A 19493-nucleotide genomic window follows, 5' to 3' on the forward strand; every position below is an offset into this window, starting at 1 on the left:
GTTCTTTGAATTTCTGGTACAATTCTGCACTGAAACCATCTGGCTCTGGGCTTTTTTTTTTTTTTTTGTTAAGAGACTTTTGATAACTGTTTTTATTTCATTAGGGGTTACAGGTCTATTTAAATTGCTTATCTGTTCTTGATTTAATTTTGGTAAATGATATCCATCCAGAAATTGTCCATTTTTGTTAAATTTTCAAATTTTGTGGAGTACAAGTTTTCAAAGTATGACCTGAAGATTCTTTGGATTTCCTCAGTGTCTGTTGTTATGTCTCCCTTTTCATTTCTGATTTTGTTAATTTGCATGTTCTTTCTCTGTCTTTTGGTTAGTTTAGATAAAGATTTGTCTATCTTGTTGATTTTTCTCTAAGAACCAACTCTTTGTTACATTGATTCTTTGTATTGTTTTCCTATTTTCTACCTTATTGATTTCAGCCCTCAAATTAATTATTTCCTGGCATCTACTACTCCGGGGTGAGTTTGCTTCTTTTTGTTCTAGAGCTTTCAGTTGTGCTGTTAATTCTCTAGTGTGACTGTTCTCCAGTTTCTTCATGTGAACACTTAGTGCTATGAACTTTCCTCTTAACACTGCTTTCAGAGTGTCCCATAAGTTTGGGTATGCTGTGTCTTCATTTTCATTGAATTCGAGGAAGTCTTTAATTTCTTTCTATATTTCTGCCTTGACCCAGGAATGGTGCAATTGTGCATTGTTCAATTTCCATGAGTTTATAAGGTTTCTTCACTTTGTGGTGTTGCTGAATTCTAATTTTAAAGCATGGTGGGCTGATAAGATACATGGAGTTATTTCAATATTTTATGCCTATTGAAGTTTTTATATTGCCAAGTATGTGGTTGATTTTAGAGAAGGTTCCATGTGGCTCTAAGAAGAGGGTATATTCTTTTGTGTTTAGATGGAATGTTCTATAAATGTCTATTAAACCCAACTGGGTAATAACTTCTGTTAGTTCCTTTGTTTCTTTGTTAAGTTTCTGTCTGGTGGACCTGTCTAGTGTTGAGAGTGGGGTGTTGAAGTTTCCCATTATAAGTGTGTAAGGTTTTGTGTGCAATTTGAGTTTCTTTTATGAATGTTGGTGCCTTTGTATTTGGGGCATAGAATTGAGACTTCATCTTGATGGATTTCTCTTGTGATGAATAAGAAATGACCTTCTTCATCTCTTTTGATTGATTTTAGTTTAAAGTCTAATTTGTTAGATATTAGGATTGATATACCCCCCTTGTTTCCTGGGTCCATTTGACTGGAAAATCTTTTCCCAACCCTTTACTCTGAGGTAACGTCTGTTTGTGTGTATGTGGGGGGGGGTTGTTTGTTTGTTTTAGTTTTTTGTTTGTTTGTTTGTTTTTTGAGACAGGGTTTCTCTGTGGCTTTGGAGGCTGTCCTGGAACTAGCTCTTGTAGACCAGGCTGGTCTTGAACTCACAGAGATCTGGCTGCCTCTGCCTCCCAAGTGCTGGAATCAAAGGTGTGTGTTACCACCACAGGGCTTTACCTGTACATTCTTATCTGCAGATTCTCTCTCTGTAGGTTCAATTGGCCACAGACAAAAAAATATTTTTTTTTTTCTGTTTGACATTCTCACATGTCAATACATGTCTGAGATGCAGAGGCAAGAGCGTTGGCAGGAGAGCATAGTTCATGACCTGGGCAATACAGTAAGAACATTGCCCTCATTTTGAAAATATTATCTTGTTCTGTTGTTAGATGAGGCATGAGCTTGAGTTTGGCACAGTCTCCACTATTCTCTATTACTGTACCCATGGCCAGCTTTGCCCCCCATTCATCTGCATCATCATGGCCTTATAACCTGGGTCTCTGCCTCTTGCACAACATAAATACTGAATTCATGTCACTGTCTTCAAAGGACAATTTAGAGACGAATTCACATCTGTGTTTCTGATGTGTCCAAGAGACTGCATTAGTCACACTGAGCGATTCGGAATTGGGACTCATAGAGATTAAGCAATGGACACAGAACACAGAAGCAGAGGATTCGGTGCTGTTTGGAACTTTTGAGCCCTGAGGGAGGTTTCCATCATTTGTAATGGTGTGTGCATCCAAGATTCCCATGTTGAAAATTTGATCCCCAGGGCTGGAGAGACAGCTCAGCCATTAAGAACACACATGGCTGCCAGTCATCCTCCAGATGACTGCTCTTCCAGAAGACCTGGGTTCAATTCCCAGCACCACACATGGTAGTTCACCCCTGTCTATACCTCTAGTTCCAGGATCTGATACTCTCACACAGACATAAACTCAGGAAAAACACCAATGCACATAAATTTTTTTAAAAAAGAAAGAAAACTTGATCCCCAAATCCACAGGTTGATGCCATTTGAAGGTATGTTACTAAGGTTAAATAAGGTCTTGAGGTGACCACAGAGATTGTACCAATGGCTTTAAAGGAAGCCAGAGGCAAGCTGGCATGCTGCCTTGTTTCATGAGGGAAGCCCTTAGCTCTGTGATGTGGAAGGAGGTCCCTTTGTACATGCTGACACCACACACAGCTCAAGCCCATCACATTGCCCACCTCAGGCACCATAGAGCAGGCACTGGAGAGGGAGAAGGATAGAGAGCCCTTAAAGGTGACTAAGCAGGATGAGGAAGAATCTGTGTGAAAGATGGAGAGCCCTTAAAGGTGACTAAGCAGATGAGGAAGAATCTGTGTGTCCATCTGGCCCAGGAGGTAAGTTACAAAGTCCCAACACACTTTCGGAGACCCATGAAATGTTTTTTTTTTTTTTTTTTCCTTTTAAAAATCAGCTTGGAATCTATCTCCCTTTACCCCAGTAGAGCCGTAAAATATTATCGCAGACTTATGTGGATGGGAGAAATGGCTCTGGAAGGCAGCGATGTCCCTGGGGCCCACAGAAGCCCTCCTATAGGACTGAGAAGAGGATGGCCACTACTCACTCCAGCCCACTTCCTCAGCCTGGGTCACAAGTCACCTCACTTCTGCTGTCCAGACCAGTGACTCTCAGGAGAGAGTATGGAGTATGCAGAGAGGAGGTGGGACTGGAGGGTGACTCAGTCCACCAAGTGCCTGACTCGTAAGAACCGGAACCTGAAACAGGGCAGTGGTAGCACACACCTTTATTCCCAGCACTTGGGAGGAAGAGGCAGGCGATCTCTGGGAGTTCAAGGCCAGCTTGGTCTACAGATAAAGTTCCAGGACAGCCAAAGCAATACAGAGAAACCCTGTCTCAAAAAAGAAAAAAAAAAAAAAAAAAAGAAAGAAAGAAAGAAAGAAAGAAAAAGAAAAAGAAAGGAAGGAAGGAAGGACTGAGAAAAAAGACCTGAATTTGAGCTACAGAGCTCAAGTAAAATGGCCAAGTGTGGGCTCACACTTAAACCCAGCACTGGGGAAATAGGGACAGAAGATCTTTGGAGCTCCATGGCCAGCCAGTTTAACCTACTGAGAGAGCACTGCCTCGAGAAAACAAGGTACATGGTGCCTAAGAAATAACACCCCTGGCCTCCACAGGTACGCGCGCGCGCACACACACACACACACACACACACACACACACGCACGCACGCACGCACACGCACGCATGCACACACACAGGCATGCACACAGGCATGCACACAGATGTGCCTGTGTCTCGGGTGGGACATTCCAACTTTCTAGCCTGGGCAGAGCCAAGGAATCTACAATTTCCCATGGTACACTCCACCCCCAGACTTATGATGTTGTGAAGGTTGCCACTCTGAGCAAGTCCTTGCAGAGGAGCCTGTTGGCCATCTGCCTTTTGAAGAAATGAGGAGGGCTGGTCAGCCCCCATCCTCCTGCCTTGTGCCTTGGCTTTCTGTTGTACAACAGGAAGGGCGGTGACCAGGCCCTGGCAGGACTCGGAGCTAATTAGATGCCAAGATCTCTGCGCTCACAGATTACTTCTTAATTGTTTGTGGGTTTAACATAAAAGCTAATGATGGAGGGGGAGGTACCGTCACAGTTACAGCATAGTCCCGACGACTTCTAGATTGTCTAGGGGGTCATTTGCAACTCGTTAACATTCGTTATCAGGGTAATTCAATTAGCAGCTGCCTAGCACAGGTGTCTACCCCCAGTGTAGCAGAGGCCTTGGGCTGAAGTGGAAGAGAAGGCTGAGAAGCACATTCTCCAGAGGGCTGGGAAATTCAAACGGGGGTGAGGGGTGGGGCTCCTGGCACCTGGGTAGGAACAGTAGAAAGAGAAGTGTTCTGGGAAATGGAAACTGGCTCTCACCAAAAGCATGAGGCTCACAGCAGTATGACTTTTCTGTTCCGTGTTACAGGGGAGCCGAGCCCACCAGGCCCTAGCAGCCTCTGCATGGTGTGGAGAGTACGATGCTGCAGAGGGAGGAGAGGCCAGCAGCTGGGAGGGTGGTCCCTAGCCCACTTTGCGCTATCACCCAGCTCTCAGTGAAGTCTAACTGGGAAAACCTGAAGCAGAGCTGGCTGGCAGCAAGGATGCAGTGGAGAAACCCCCGGGAGGAAGCAGCTAGCCTTGTTAGCGCTGACCTTGGCACCCAGCAGCTCCTGATGGATGGGGTTCGGCATGGACAGGCCCCATGGGAGCCACAGACGATCCATTACAGGCCCCCTGTTCCCCATACCGCAAGCAGCAAGCTGGGATAAATCTCTGTCTGGGCAGCGAGAGAGCCAAAGGGGGAACAGCACAGTATGAAAAATGTCTCTGTCCAGGCCCTAGCTACAAAGCCCATGAGAGAGGAGAGGAAGGAGTAACCCAAAGAGGCAGGAACCTCAAGTGTAACCTTATCTCAGGCCACTGCTTAGTCTGAGTCCCTGAAGATCCAGATTCATGGAAGCCTGCAACCCTGAGGACAAGGAATCCGGCCCCTGCTGGGTAGCTGGACAGCTGGACAGATCCAGATGTGGCCAGAACCACCACCTCTGCAATCCCCTTCAGCTTCTGCAAGGACCCTGGCTGAGCCCTCACCCTTCCACTAAGTAAAATTGTGACCTTTCATGAGAGAATAGAACTTGGTGCCTCAGTTTCCAGCACTCAGTACAGGAACTGACTAGAGTATTGCTGGCTTCACTCCAGGGAAAGCTTAGTCCTCATAATTGATTACCAGGGTCACACTGAAAACTGAAACCAATTATTCCAAGCACATCTGGCTGTTGGGGTCCTACAACTGCATCAGGTCACTCCCATCACCGCAGTCACACTCTCATGAGGAGCTATGTCCCCCCCCCCAGGGTCTTGCTCTGCCTCCTGGAAACCCGTGTGTACAGTCATCATGGAGGGAGGCTGGTTTAAACCTGGTACTACCACCAACTAGCTCTGTGGCCTTGGTCAGTTTCCCCACGACAGAACAGGGAGGGTAGTTCCCATTCATTGTGAGCAGTTAATGAGACAGTGTGTAAGGGGGTGCTCACTGCTGCATCCAAGGGCCACATAGGGAATACAGTGGGAATACCAGCCGGGAATGAGGCCCCCAGACTCAGCGGTCGTCCTGTAGGTTTCTGAAGCCCCTCCATTGTCTTTGCCATGGCCTCGGGGAGTTGAGGCCAAATGTGGTGTCTCCTCTGCATCTCTTCCCAAGCAACAACAGGACTCCATTCTTGGCACTCCCTATCCTGGTAGCTCCCCTCTGGCTACTGTCCCGTTAGGGTGCCTTCTCCTAAATGTATAGTGCCATCGTTGTCTGCTTTGTCATCATCTTCTACTACTACTACTTCTTTCTCCTCCCTCTTTCTTCTCACTCCATCTCTTTCTCTTTTCTTTTGAGGAAGGGTCTCAAATAGCCCAGGCTGGCCTTGAACTCCTTATGTAGCTAAAGATGATCTTGAACTTCTCATTCTCCTTCCTCCACCTTCCAAGTGCTAGGGTTACAGCCAGGTATCATCACCATGCCTGGTTTATTCAGTGTTGGGGGGTGGTGATCAAACCTAGGACTTCACCCATGTCAGGAAGCAAGCTACCAGTTAAGCCATTGTCCCCAGTTCTGCCTGGCATTTTTTAACACCAGGCTACAGGTATGAGCTGAGCAGCAAAGGGGTCACCTCCCTTGTTCTTTAATTTCTTCTTCTGCAATGCAGCCAAGGGACACAGTGTGTGAGGCAGCACCACTCTGCTCACCCATCAGCAGAGTCTGGACACTCTACCCCTTCTCGGAGTCTCAGGCTGACTCTACTTTCAGTCACTGTCTCCAAGCCTGAAACAGACCTGGACCATGTTTTTCTCTCAATAACAACTTAGCCAGGACCTGTGTGTGCCAGACAGAGACCAAGGCTCTGGCATCATTTCCTTTCTTTGCTGTGCTGGGGATGGAACCCAGGTGTCACTCACAATAGGCCAGTGTTCCCCAACCTAACAATGACAGTGGGTGATGAAATGGACACTGTCTCAGTGTTCCAAGGCCTGAGAAACCAGAAGGGAAAATCTGCCTGAAGCTGAGGTGCACTGACTGTGGTGTGAGGCAAGCTGGATTCTGTGGAAGGACCCGCAGTTACAGGCTCCTCCCAGCTCCCAGCTGGGTCTTCCCAGATCTCCTGGCTCCCCCTTGTGGTCATCCAGGCCCCTCAGCAGCCCCAGGGCCCTGCCTATGACAGCTAAGCATCGCCTCCCCTCCCTGGACTTTGGGTATCTGGCTTGGATTTGGGTATTGGCTCCAGCAGAAGCAAAATAAGGCAGTGTGATTGATGGGCCCACCGTAAATTTGATAAATAAATCAGCTTGGCAGAGAGATTCACAAGGCCTGTCAGACGGGAAGCATTTATTTAACTGCCTATGAAACTTCTTCCATTCTTCACTCTGGTCTCCTCAGGCTGGTGATGCCTGAGAACAGGGTGAACGGCACCGCAGGAAGTCGGAGGTAATACTCCTGCCTCTCATTCCTCCACCACCCCAAAGCTTTCAGCTCCCTGGTCTGTCTGTCCAGATCAAACTAGCGGGGTGAGTCAAGACCTTTGTAGAAGGAGTGCATTGCTACAGGCTCGATACTCGGACCTCACTGTGATCGTGTGTGTGATCATGCATTCACTCAGCCAACATTTATTGAAGGCCTCTTCAGCTAAGAGCCTCTAGTCAGAACTGGAAATAGTGAGATGGGCGGGGGCAGGCCTGGAGCAGCCAGTGTGGTAAAGCCTTGGAATGTTCCCTCACAGAATGAGAATGCTAGATGTGAGAATCGCAGAAGGAGAGGAGGAGGGGGAAGAGGAAGGAAGTGGCGTGTGTGGTGTGATCCCTAGCCCAGGACTGAACTGGAAGGTAGAGAGCCTTTAGAAGGTAGAGCCTAGCTGGGTGGTGGTGGTGCACACCTTTTATCCCAGCACTGGGGAGGTGGAGGCAGGAGGATTTCTGTATGTTTAAGCCAGCCTGATCTAAAAAGTGAGTTCCAGAACAGCCAGGGCTGTTACACAGAGAAACCCTGTCTTGAAAAAAACCAAATAAATAAAATGTAGATCCTAATTAGATTCCAAATAAACCTCTCCCCCTCCCGAGCTGGTTAGCAGGTAATGTGCCACACTGGGGGTTGAGGGGACCTCACTTGAGCTCCAATATTTATAGGTGGACTTTCAAGAAATCCAGCCTGCTATTCTGATCCCAGTGGAAATTCCAGTATCATCCTCAGTCATGTTACCTCTACCTGGTGTCTGTTAGTGCTTCGGTCCCTGTAATGGGCATTAACGGTACACCAGTTCCCAGCCCCTCTGCAGAGCAGCCCCAGGCAAGCTAATCTGCCAGTCTGACTCTCTGTCTCCTCTCTGAAAACACAAGAATATAAAGGTTCTAAAGGCATGCACGTGCACACACACACACACACACACACACACACACACACACACACACACACTGGTGCTATACTGTCGCTTAGTGAGGATATAGATAAGGATTTCCAAAGTGGAAAAGTGACAGTGACAGACAGGTGTGTGTACAGCTATGGCCTATGATCAAGGGTACCCTTTGCTCACTGAGGGATGGACCTCAGGGTGACTGTCCCTAAGGATGGCATGAGGCATAGCGGTAGGAGAGCCTCAGCTGACTGGACTCTACCAGCTCTAGCTCAGGCTGTTGCCTGGCTCCATGTCTCTGACTCACTGTTACTGAGAACACAGGATCAATTAGCAGCAGCAACAATTAAGATATGCGAGGACATGGGCACCCCCTCCCCACAAGTCCTTATTAAAATGCATCAATAATTAAGCATGCCTTTAATAGCTACATTTCTGCCTGCAGACATGTCTCTGTACAGGTCTCAGGATGCAGCATGCTTTGAAATCTGTGTTAGGGCCTTTTGTACTGGTGATGGGGTTTGACAGTCCCACCCTGACTGGAATGCTGGCATGGGACAGTGAAAAGGAGCTAGAGAACTCCCAGTGTCATGGCTGTCTGACCACAGAGGTGAAGTCTTCCTAGCTGGGGCCAGACTCTCTAAACCCTACACCCCTCACATTCCTCTTTGAGATAAGGCCTGACCTTCCCTCTCAAGGCTATGTGGTCCCAGGCTGGCCCTGCCACAGCTTTGTGTATACAGACACCCAGAAATCACAGTGAGCTAAGAGATCAAGGATAGAGATGGTGGGACATCTGTGATGTCTGCCTTGGAGAGGAGGGGAGAGAGGCAGGAGGATCAGATGTTCAAAGCCATCCTTGGCTTCATAGCAAGTTTCTAGGCCAGCCTGGGACACATGCAATGCTGTCTCAAAAAATAAAGCAACTAAGGAGTCTTCACCAGCAGGTCCGAGCTCTGATACCAAAACAAGACACATAAGACAGACCTGAGAGATGCCAAGCTAGCAAGAATGGGATACATGGAGGGTATGGGTTCGGTGGCAGGACCCCACTGCCCAGGCTTCTGTTTGTCTAGAAGGGCAAGAAGTCCAGTCTTTATATGCGGTCCTGCCTTCTTTCCTTTTAATGAAGCAACCCGTTCAAACTTTTCAAACTGTGTGTGTGATGTGTGCTGTGTGTGTGTGATGTATGGTGTTGTGTGATGTGTGTGATGTGTGTGCAATGTGAGTATATGATATGTGTGTGTGATGTGGGGTGTGTGTGATGTGCGTGGGTATGATGTGGGTATGATACATGTGTGTACAATGTGGTATATGACATATATGTGAGATGTGGGCATATGATGGTGTGTGTGTGTGGGATGTTAACACTGAAAATGCCATGGCACAGCGTGGAGGTCAGAAGACACCCTCAGGTGTTGATCCTTGCTTTCCACCTTGTTTGAGATAGATTATCTTGTTTCCCACTGCTTGTCCCAGGCTCTCACACCCTGGAGCTGCCCTCCCATCTCTGTGGAGTGCCACAGGTACAGGTGCTTGTCTGGTTTACATGGGTTCTAGGGTTCAAATTCAGGTCTTCACTCTTTCCTGGCAATTCCTGAGTCATCCCTCCAGCCCTCCCTCCTTTTAAAAAATTGTTACATGAGACAAGGGAACCTCTCTGCCTTGTCCCCTGTCCATCCTCCAATCATGCCCATGGGTCATGTGGCCCATCTTTCAGATGCCTGCTTAGAGCTCTGCTTTTGGGGCGGGAGGGGGGCACTCCAAGACTGATGATTGCAAGGCACCTCTCCTGCTTAGATCTCACCACTAAGAAAGTAACTGAAGGATTCCAAAGCTGGGCTTTCTCGGGGGTATCTGGCAAAGAGGACACACCGTGGGAAACATAAAAAGTGGAGTTGGCATCTCACCTCTGTACTCTCCAGGATTCCTTGAAGTTGTCTTGGCTTAGCACCCTATCTCCTGCTTGGCTTGTGTGTATCTCGTCTGTCTGAGATTTATTTTTAACACAGCTTAGAAGAATGTAGGTGCTGCCCATTTACTTCATTATTTATTTATTGGAGCAAATCACTTCAACAAGTCTTGTGCCGTCGAGTATAATCTGATTTGGTTTTCAACATGCTTTTAAAGTAAAGAAATAAATACAGTGGAGGCTTGTTAAGGACAATCACCAGGGAATGGGCCTTGAACCCATAACTTTAAAGTAATAGCCCCATTACGGGGCAGGGTGATGGGTTTTTAACTGTTCCCAAGCATCTAAGTCAGAAGGGTGAGGTGTGCACCACACAGTTTGGGCAGCTCCAAGCCCTTCCGGAGGCCATTTAACCTCCATTTACAAACAAATAAAGCAAAATGGATGCTGATCAGACTGGCTAGGGGATATTTCTGATCCATAAAAGCCCTCTGCCTGCAATTTGTGGAGTGGCCCTGTCACATGGGAAAGGCCTCACTGATAAAGATGGAGCTTTATGGCTCGATACTCACAGCTAACAGCAACCTAATGCCACATTTTCATTTCTGTGCAATTAATGTTAATGTCGACTACGAAATTGTCATTAAATACCATTTTAAAATCCATTCAATTTGCATATGCAAAGCTCATTTACCATCACAGGAGATGCAGCCGGCACTTCATCACGTCCTTGCCCTGAAATTGTGGCCACTCTGTTTTATAGCAATTTAAGACTTTAAATTGGGAGCTAATGATAATGCATGGTCTTCTTGAGCCCAGCTGACTTGAAGGATGGAAAGCTGAAGTTCCCCAGGGACCAGAGGTTCTGGGTGCCTGAGCCTAACCTACATTAGAAAGAGGGGAGCCCCTAGGGAGGACCCTCAGATAAGGAGCCTGCCACCTGACTGTGGGCCTGGCTCCATTAGCAGCAATGCTGTGTGACCTTGGGGCACTCTCCCCGCCTCTCTGAACTCTCTACTCCCGTTTTCAATAAGATCTTCCAATCAAGTGATTGCTAATGTATGTTCTAATATTAAAAGTTTCAAAATAGAAGTCTACTTAAGAATCTGGGCCAGCCAGGCAGTGGTGGCGAACAACTTTAACTTGGGAGGCAGAGGCAGGTGGATCTCAGTGAGTTCAAGGCCAGCTTGGTCTACAAAGCAAGTTCCAGGACAGCCAGGACTGTTACACAGAGAAACCCTGTCTTGATAAACCAAAAACAAACAAACAAAACCACCACCACAACAACAACAAAAAGAATATAGACCAAGCTCTGACTTGCATGAATTTGGGGAGGTCAGCTAAGCCCTCCCAGCCTCCTGTGGGTAGAAAGGACCCCTACTAGTCTCCAGTGAATATCAAATGAAGGTCTATTAAAAAAAATTGGGCGATGAAGGTTTATAGAAAAATGGGGAGAGAAAATGAGATTACTGGTATGGCTCTCCTATTACACAGGAGGAAGAAACAGAATTCCCAAGTGAAAAAGAGTGTCAAAATTCAAGGTACAGCAACCATATTCTGGAAGTCCATATGTAAAACAGAGAAAGTAGGAAGAAGTTCAGAGAGGTAAAGAGAACTCCCAAGGTCACACAGCAGATGGTTCACTGAGCTGAGCTGAATCAAGCTGGCAGGCTCCCTGCCTAGTGCTCCCTCCTTAGGGGAACTGGGAACAGAGACAGAGCTGGTACCTGAAGCTGCTCTTAACCCAGACTCTTCCCCTGATAGCAAACTGTCTTGAGGACTCCAGGATGAGCTGCTGCAGGAATTCTGTCTCAGCTGACCAATTGTGAGGGACCACTTGGCTCAAGGGGTGGAGTTAGAGAAAAAGATGTGTGACTGTGGGGGGCTTGCTGAAGCCCTGAAGCCATGGCTTGGTGACCCTCCCCCAGACCTTCCTGATCGACACTGGGGTTGAGAGGAGAGGCCGCATTGCAGCCTCATTCTGTATTTTGGGTGCACTGTATTGTCTGCAACTGTTAATAAACCTAACTTGATTCCAGAATTCCACCAACGTGATTAGTCCAACTTCCCCATGTGTCTCTCCACCACCACACCCCAGGTTTTAAGTTTGGTGTGCATGCACAGAAATGCACTTCTAGTGGGAGGTGGGTGGGCCAATGAAAAGGGGCTGCTAGACTGGACTCTGAAGAATTGGAGCATTTTTCCCGGCAGGATGGTGTGACCTGAAAAAGCTGCTCAGGTATTAGATATTCTACAAGGCTGATTGACTGACCTTAGAGACTGCAGAGAAGTGGAATGTTGCAGGCCCAAAGCCAGATTATCTGGGGCTAGCTTTAGCCTCCTTTTAGCCCTTCATTGCCCACCTGTGTCTGAGCTAACCTCCTTTTGTAAGGTACACACAGACCTCCTTTCCCACCAACCCCAAACCTAAGAATATCATCAGATGGCATCTGAGGCCTAAGCAGAGGCTTCCCTCTGAGGAAGCTGGTGGGCTTTTGGGGGCTGAGTTTCAGTTTGGAAGGATAAACAATTGAGGGGATGGTGGCTGACAGTGTCAGGAATGTGCCGATTCCCTCTGGTTAAAATGATAGGTTGGGACTCTCACCAACCAACAAGCAACAAACAAACAAAACAGGGGTAGAGTGGCATAGCTCATTGCTGGGGGCAGAGGAATCGGGTTCCCTGAATGGCCAAGCTTGATCCCATGGTTCTTTTTGGAGTCAGGGTGAAATGGGTACCCATCATGCACATGGGCTGATGTAGGAAAAAGATATGGAGAGAGACACTCTGATGGAGGCCGCATAAGTGCATAGAACTAGGAAAGGGCTAGTCCTGAAAACAGTGAGCAGCCAGCAGGCCTGGTACCGTGGTAAATGTGGGCTTTCTTGTATGAAGTGACTGATCTGGGCTCCAGACTGGTTGTGTCTTTGCTGTAGAGACCATGGCACTGACATTGGCAGTGACCCATGTGGTCTATGTGATCACAGGACCAGAGAGCTCACTTCTCAGTGTAACCCATGCTTCCATGGCACAGGCTAGATTTTCTACATTTATCTGATAGGTTGTGATAGGAGATTTTTCATTTTATAAGCCAAACACTAATAATTCAGTTTGTCATGGAACAGTCAAATCACAAAGGTTTATTTTTATTGTATGTGTGTGTTTGCCTGCATGCATGTATGTGCATCATGAGTGTGCTGTGCCCACAGAGACCAGAAAGGTGTCAGGTACCCTGGAACTAGAGTTATACATGTAGGTGCTGAAAATTGAACCTGAGTCTTTTGCAAAAACAACAAGTGCTCTTAACCATTGCTAAGCCATCTCTCCAGCCCCTAATCTCCTCACTCTTGGGTTACATTTTGAATTGCAGCATCTTAACTACCAACACAGCTCATGTGCGCTGATCCAGCTCCTATAAAAGCCTTCAATAAAGTTAAGCCTTGAAACCTCTTAACAAGGAGGCAGCAGGTACTGCTATGATCCCACTGTACAGGTACGGGAACTGAGGCAAGGTTCTTGGCAAGTCACAGTCCAGACTCAAGTCCTCATACTTCTGCAGCGGGCCCTGGATTTAAGGCAGTGTCTTATGTTGGCCAGGCTGGCTTCAAACTTGTACGCAAGATAGACAAGAATGGCTGTGAATTCCTATCCTCCTGCCCTTGCCTACAAAGTGCTGTGTCCTATGACCTATGACCTTGAATAAGAAAAATCTTTGACCAGTGTATAACTGCTCCTGCTTCCCACTACAGCTTGGCTTCGGCCACTCCAGTGCTCTGCTTCTGGCCCCCAGTTTCCTGCTGGCATTGCCACCCTTGTTAGCCACAGAGAAGGTAGGAGCTGGGTTCCCTGAGCTTACCGTGAACGGATCCCAAAGGTCACATTGGGAGGGGCAGAGGGTGGCTCTTTCTGTCGTCGGTCTTCCTGGTCGTTGATTCGGATGTCATTAAGTTCACGATAGAGCATATTTTCCCTGGCAGTCACCAAGCCAGCTTTGACAGCCCCTCGGTTCATGGCAATATAGTTCCGGGTCAGCTCGTGGGGGCAGGTGGGTTGCTGCTTAAACACATTCCAATGTCCAATGGCTGCAGGCAAGGAGATAATGGGTGGGTGTCAGTAGGAGGAGAGGGTACAGGGCTCATAGTACTCTCATCACAGGGGATGGCACTGCCCGGCTTGGCCAGCAAGGCACCTGAAGGGTGTATAACTCCCAGAGACCCCAAAGGGGGCACATGATGGTCATCTTTAACTGTCAACTCAGTTTCAACAAGAGATTGTCTACATTGGGGTTAGCCTGTGGGGTGTTGTTGTCTCAACTAAGTTAACTGATGCGGGAGACCCAGTCCACTGTGGGCGGCACCATTCTTAGGCACGGGTCCTGGACTGTGTGAGAGTTGAGAAGTCAAGATGAGCGCAGGCAAGCCTGTGGGCAAGTAAGTGTGCATTCCTTCTCTCAGCCCTTGACCGAGCATGCAATGTCCATCTGCTCCCCTGCAGTGACCTGGGACTGTGAGCTAAATAAGGCCCCCTCCCCTAAACTGTTTGTTGTCAGAGCCTCTCTGTGTAGCCCTGACTATCCTGGAACTTGCTCTGCAGACCAGGCTGGCCTCAAACTCATTCTCCTTCCTGTACCACCACTGCCTGGCTTTGTTGTCAGAATATTTTATCACAACAAAAACCAAACCAGTTGGCTTTGACTTCTACTGGGACCTCAGGGGGGGGGGGTTGGCCCTGAGACTGCTCAGTGCTTGCTTCAGGGCTCTCCTTTTTGCCATTGTCTTACCACTGCGATACCAGCTCTTTCCCTCTTATTTTCCCCTCTGTCCCCGCCAAGCCACTTTATCGGAACTGGCTGAGAGTGGGAAGGAGATGTGAGTCCTTCATCCACCTCTTGAATCTCTGTGCTCCCACAGACAGCCACTCACCTTCAGGGACTCCTCCATCTAGCCCCCGGATGTAGAGTCCATAATTGAAGTTGATGCCAGGCAGGCTGCAGCTTCTCTCCCGGGGCTTGCCGAGCTCTGCCTGTTGGGGCAAGAGGGCCAAGGTAAGGGGAGGAGTCTTTCACTTCGCAGGGCCAAGCACCAGCTCCCCCAGCAGCAGGGGGCAGCAGGGGGCAGATAGGGCTCCACTATCTGGGGACTGGAATAAAAGCTCTAGAACACTGAAAGAGGCATTGGGACAGAGGGCCAGTTTCTGTACTGAACACTATCTGGCACAGCCCCAACCATGCACAGGTGGCTGGAGGAAACCACTTCCTCTTTGAGTTCTCACCCGGGGGTGGGGACCATGGGAACTCACTGTCATCCTCTTAGCATCTGGATAATGACTCCTACCTTCTGGGTCTGCAGCCAGCTCTTCCTTGATGCCCAGGATGTCACCATGATCAGCCACAGACCTCCCCCCCACTTTATAAACAAATCACCCACAACTCCTAAGGGATGGGGAGTCTTTCGGGGGCAAGCAGATTTCGCCTATGTGAGGAATGAGGACCCTCTTACATAGGAGCCAGCAATGGACTCATGGCAGGGAAACCAGATAGTTTCTTCTATGACCTTGCAAGATTCGGTGCCACCCTAGACAGTCGTGGACATGCCTTGAGCACAGAGAACATCCACACAACCTCCTAGGGCCGCACCTCCCTCCTTTTCCTTGTTAAATGAGTACGGATGGGGTGGGGGTGGGGCGCTACATATCTGCTGCTATGATCCTCTATTTCTTGTTTTTAAACATTTGTTTATGGGGGTGAGCATAGCAGATAGAGGGTATTCTATTCAGGGTTACTATTGCTACTATGAAATACCATGAACAAGCAAGTTGAGGAGGAAAGGGTTTATTTGGCTTACATTTTTACATCATAAGCCATCATGAAAGAAGTCAGGGCAGGAACTCAAACAGGGCAGGATTCTGGAGGCAGATAATGGAGGGGTACTGCTTCCTGCCTTGCTCCTCATGGCTTGCTCAGCTGGCTTTCTCTTTCTCTCTCTCTCTCTCTCTCTCTCTCTCTCTCTCTCTCTCTCTCTCTCTCGCGCGCGCGCGCGCGCGCGCGCACTTTTTTTGTCTTTCTTTTTTCCTTCCTTCCTTCCTTTTTTATTTAAAAAACATTTATTTTCCATACCAACCCCAATTCCCCCTCCCTCCCCTCCTCCTACCCCCACCTCCCTCTTCCCATCCCCATCTACTCCACAGAGAGAGTAAGGAAGGCCTTCCTTGGGGAGTCAACAAAGTCTGAAATACCAAGTTGAGGCAGGACCAAGCCCCTCCCCACTGTATCAAGGCTGAGCAAGGTATCCCACCATAGGAAATGGGCTACAAAAAGCCAGTTCATGCACCTGGGATAGGTCCTGGTGATATTGCCATCATCCCCCCAACAACAGATCAAGCCACATAACTGTCACCCACATTCAGAGGATATAGTTCGGTCTCATGCAGGTCTATAGTTCATGAGCTCCCACTAGTTCAGGTCAGCTATCTCTGTGGTTTCCCCCATCATGCTCTTGAAACCCCCTCCCCTCCTTCTCTTCAACTGAACGCCAGGAGCTCAACCTTCAGTCTGCTTTCTTACAAAACCCAGGACAAGCCCACAGTGATCATTAATCACTAGTTAAGAAAATGCCCTGTAGGCTTGTCTACAGGCAGATCTGATGGAGGCATCTTCTCAGCTGAGGTTCCCTCCTCTCAGATAACTGTAGCTTGTGTCAATTTAACATAAAACTGGCCCGCACAGAAGACAGCCTGTGGGACTCACTTTTCTCCTTCCACGTGAGTTCCGAGAACTGAACTCAGATCGTCAGGCTTGGTGGCAAACACTTTTACCTGCTAAGCCCTCTTGTCCTGTATTTGTCTTTTCTCAATGGAGAACGTGCCTAGATTTATCTCTGCTTTTTACACCTTGCTTATTTTAAAGCTTTTAGACATGTAAACTTCATCACATCTGTAGTCTGTTAAGCTAACTTGGCTACTAGTAATTTTTGACTTGCTGGGCAGTCGTGGTGCATGCCTTTAATCCCGGCACTTGGAAGACAGAAGCAGGCAGATCTCTGTGAGTTCAAGGCCAGTCTGGTCTACAAGAGCAAGTTCCAGGATGACCAGGACTATTACACAGAGAAACCATGTCTCGAAATACAATGATAGTTTTTTTTACTCTAATCTTCTAGTGTGGGTGGGAATAGCTTGACTAGCAGATGTCTGCAGGGGCTCAGTGTTTCTGGCTTTTCTCTAGGTGAGCAGTTCTGTCTTGACAATGGACTATTCCTACACCTAGGACTGGCTTCTTTCTTAATCTCCACACCTCTCTAGAATAGAAGTTCCCTGAGGCTGGAGGCCCTGCCCTGCTGGCACACAGAGCATCTCCTCCATCTTCCTCTTCACACATGAAGACTCTCCTGTGATCCCTCCCATGCCTGCTCTCATTCACTTCTCACAACCATTTAGGGCAGTGGTTCTCAACTGTGGGCCACAACCCTTTTGGGGAGTCAAACAACCCTTTCAAGGGGGTAGCCTAAGACCATCAGAAAACACACATTGATATTATTATTTACAACAGTAACAGAATTACATTATGAAGTAGCAACCCAAATAATTTTATGATTGGGAGGTCACCACGACACAGGAGGAACTTTGTACTAAAGGGAAGGTTGGGAAGCATCAATGTAGGGTCTCAGGGCTCATTGTCCCCACTTTTCAGGTGGGGAGAGTGAGTGAGGTACATCCACGTGGCGATGGGTAGGACAGGCAGAGTCTGGTGGGAACCCCAGTTTTTTTGTCTTCAGCCCATGGACTGAGTAAATGTCAGAGCCATGTGGCTTTCCAGTACTATCAGCCTGTGGTCCGTGGACACACTTTTGCTGGTGTGTCCAAGGTCATGGGCTGAGACTACCCCTAGTGGCCAGGGTTATGTCTCCCAGGATCTGCTTATGTTGGATCTTTCTGAGGATCCGGTAGCTCCCAGCTTACAAGATGTTCCATGGTGTGTGAAGGAGCAGAAGTCAGTGAGGGCCCTTCAGAACTGCTCACAGCAGGGGCTGGCTAGGACCTCACAGCAGCCCTTGCTGCCTCTGCAACTTTGGCAGCTCAGTATCCCTCAGCTAAGGCAGAATTGATCCACCACAGCCGATGGATCAATAGGTGTCCTAGCTTTATCTCCCATACTCTTGGTCCTCCATTTAACCTTAAACCTGTCTCTGCCACACCCTCATCCCCAAATCAAAGTGGCCCTGCCCTCATCTGAGTGTTTGTATCTTTCTGAGCTGGAGTTTTATGTAACATAAGTTGGTCTCAAGCTCATCAAGCCCAGGTTAATCTTGAATTTCTGATCCTCCTGCCTTCACCTCCCAAGCACTGGGATTCAGGCTTGAGATGCCATGCTCAGTTTATGTGGTGCTGGGGACCAAACCCAAGACATGCTAGGCAGTGTCATTCTTACATCCTGTCACACTCACTTGGGGCTTGGAAATACTCTTCTTCATTGCCAGGGACACGCATGACCCTCTTGCATGGGTCATGCAGTGTCTGAGGCTCCTCTTCTTGGTGACACATGGCAGGTGTGCAATAGGTGACTAAGATAAAAAGCCTCTTGGTGGTGGAGTGATAGCTGGGTGCTTAAGATTATGTACTGCTCTCCTGGAGGTCCCAACCAATGTTGGGAGGCTTGCGACTTGTATTTCCAGCTCTAGAATCTGAGGCCCCCTCTGGCCTTTATGTGCACATACCCAAACACAGACACATAATGAAAGGATGAAAATACAGCTTAACTCTCTAATGACCACTAAAAGTTAGAAATTTAGAAAAAGTCCATCAGCATGTATTTAAAAATCACCCTAGCTGCATGCAAAGCTCAGGAAAAAAAGAAAAACACATGAAATAGCTTAATCACGATGACTGGTTTCTGGATATTATTATTACTATTATTCATAATCACCTAGTTTCTGAAGAATGTTGTTATCCACAACAACAGTCTGGGAACTGTTATGGGTCATCCTGTCCACAAAGAAAATTAGTAACTAAGAGATGGGACTCATAGCAAAAAGGGAAAGACAGAGAAAACAAGAGCCTCTGCCAATAGATATAGATAACTCCCTGACTGGAAAGTACATTCTCCCAGCTGCTCAAGGACAAGGCCACTGAGTCCTCCGGTTCTTGAGAAAGAAAACCCCCTAACCTTGCAGGTGTGCTAAATCTCTGTAACCTAGGAAACCTTACTAACCATTCCAAGTTTTGAACTATCCCATGACCTTGCTTTTAGGCCTAATGAAAATAGCAGGCTAGCTTTGAAACTGGCCTTGTTAGCTTTGATGTAAATCCTATAAAAGCTGTCTCAATTCTGCCCTCGAGGTCCTCAGTCCTCTACCCCTGCATGGCGTATGACTGTGAACCCCAGTGCACTTGGAATAAAAACTCCTCATGCTATTTGCATCAAGACCGCTTCTCGTGAATGATTTGGGGTGTCGCCTTTCCTGAGTGGGAGCGTGAAGGTCCACACTCTGCAGGTGTTACAATACATTCAACATAAATGAAAACAAATAGTTTTGTTTTTTTGAGAGAGGGTCTCACTATGTGGCCCTGACAGGTCTGGAACTCACTATGTAGGCCAAGCTGGCTTTGAATTCACAGAAATCTGCCTGCCTCTGCCTCCCAAGTGATGGGATTAAAGGTGTGTACATCATGACTGGCTAAAAATAATCTGTTAAAGCCTCTCCAGAGAAGCTTCTAGGATGGCAGTCTGGACAGGTTCTTTGTTGCCTTTCAGGGTCATGGCCCTCCCAAAAGTCCATAATAGTATCTGCCACAGCATGACTCCACAAGAATCCATTACATGAATGCCCAGA

At 47.8% G+C, this 19493-nt stretch overlaps 1 protein-coding gene across 2 annotated transcripts in view; it reads right to left on the reverse strand.

Moving 5' to 3' along the window:
* Cfap77 (cilia and flagella associated protein 77) overlaps positions 1–19493 on the reverse strand; it is a 138348-nt gene that overhangs the window by 55061 nt on the left and 63794 nt on the right. For both annotated transcript variants that reach the window (XM_051185015.1, XM_051185013.1), the window contains exons 2-3: positions 14592–14691; positions 13526–13751 (exon numbers count right to left, since the gene is read on the reverse strand). In XM_051185015.1, the coding sequence (XP_051040972.1) occupies positions 13526–13751; positions 14592–14691 (326 nt within the window). The remainder of the gene's footprint in view (positions 1–13525; positions 13752–14591; positions 14692–19493) is intronic.

Source organism: Phodopus roborovskii, unplaced genomic scaffold, assembly GCF_943737965.1.
Source record: "Phodopus roborovskii unplaced genomic scaffold, PHOROB, whole genome shotgun sequence".
Lineage (NCBI taxonomy): Eukaryota > Metazoa > Chordata > Mammalia > Rodentia > Cricetidae > Phodopus > Phodopus roborovskii.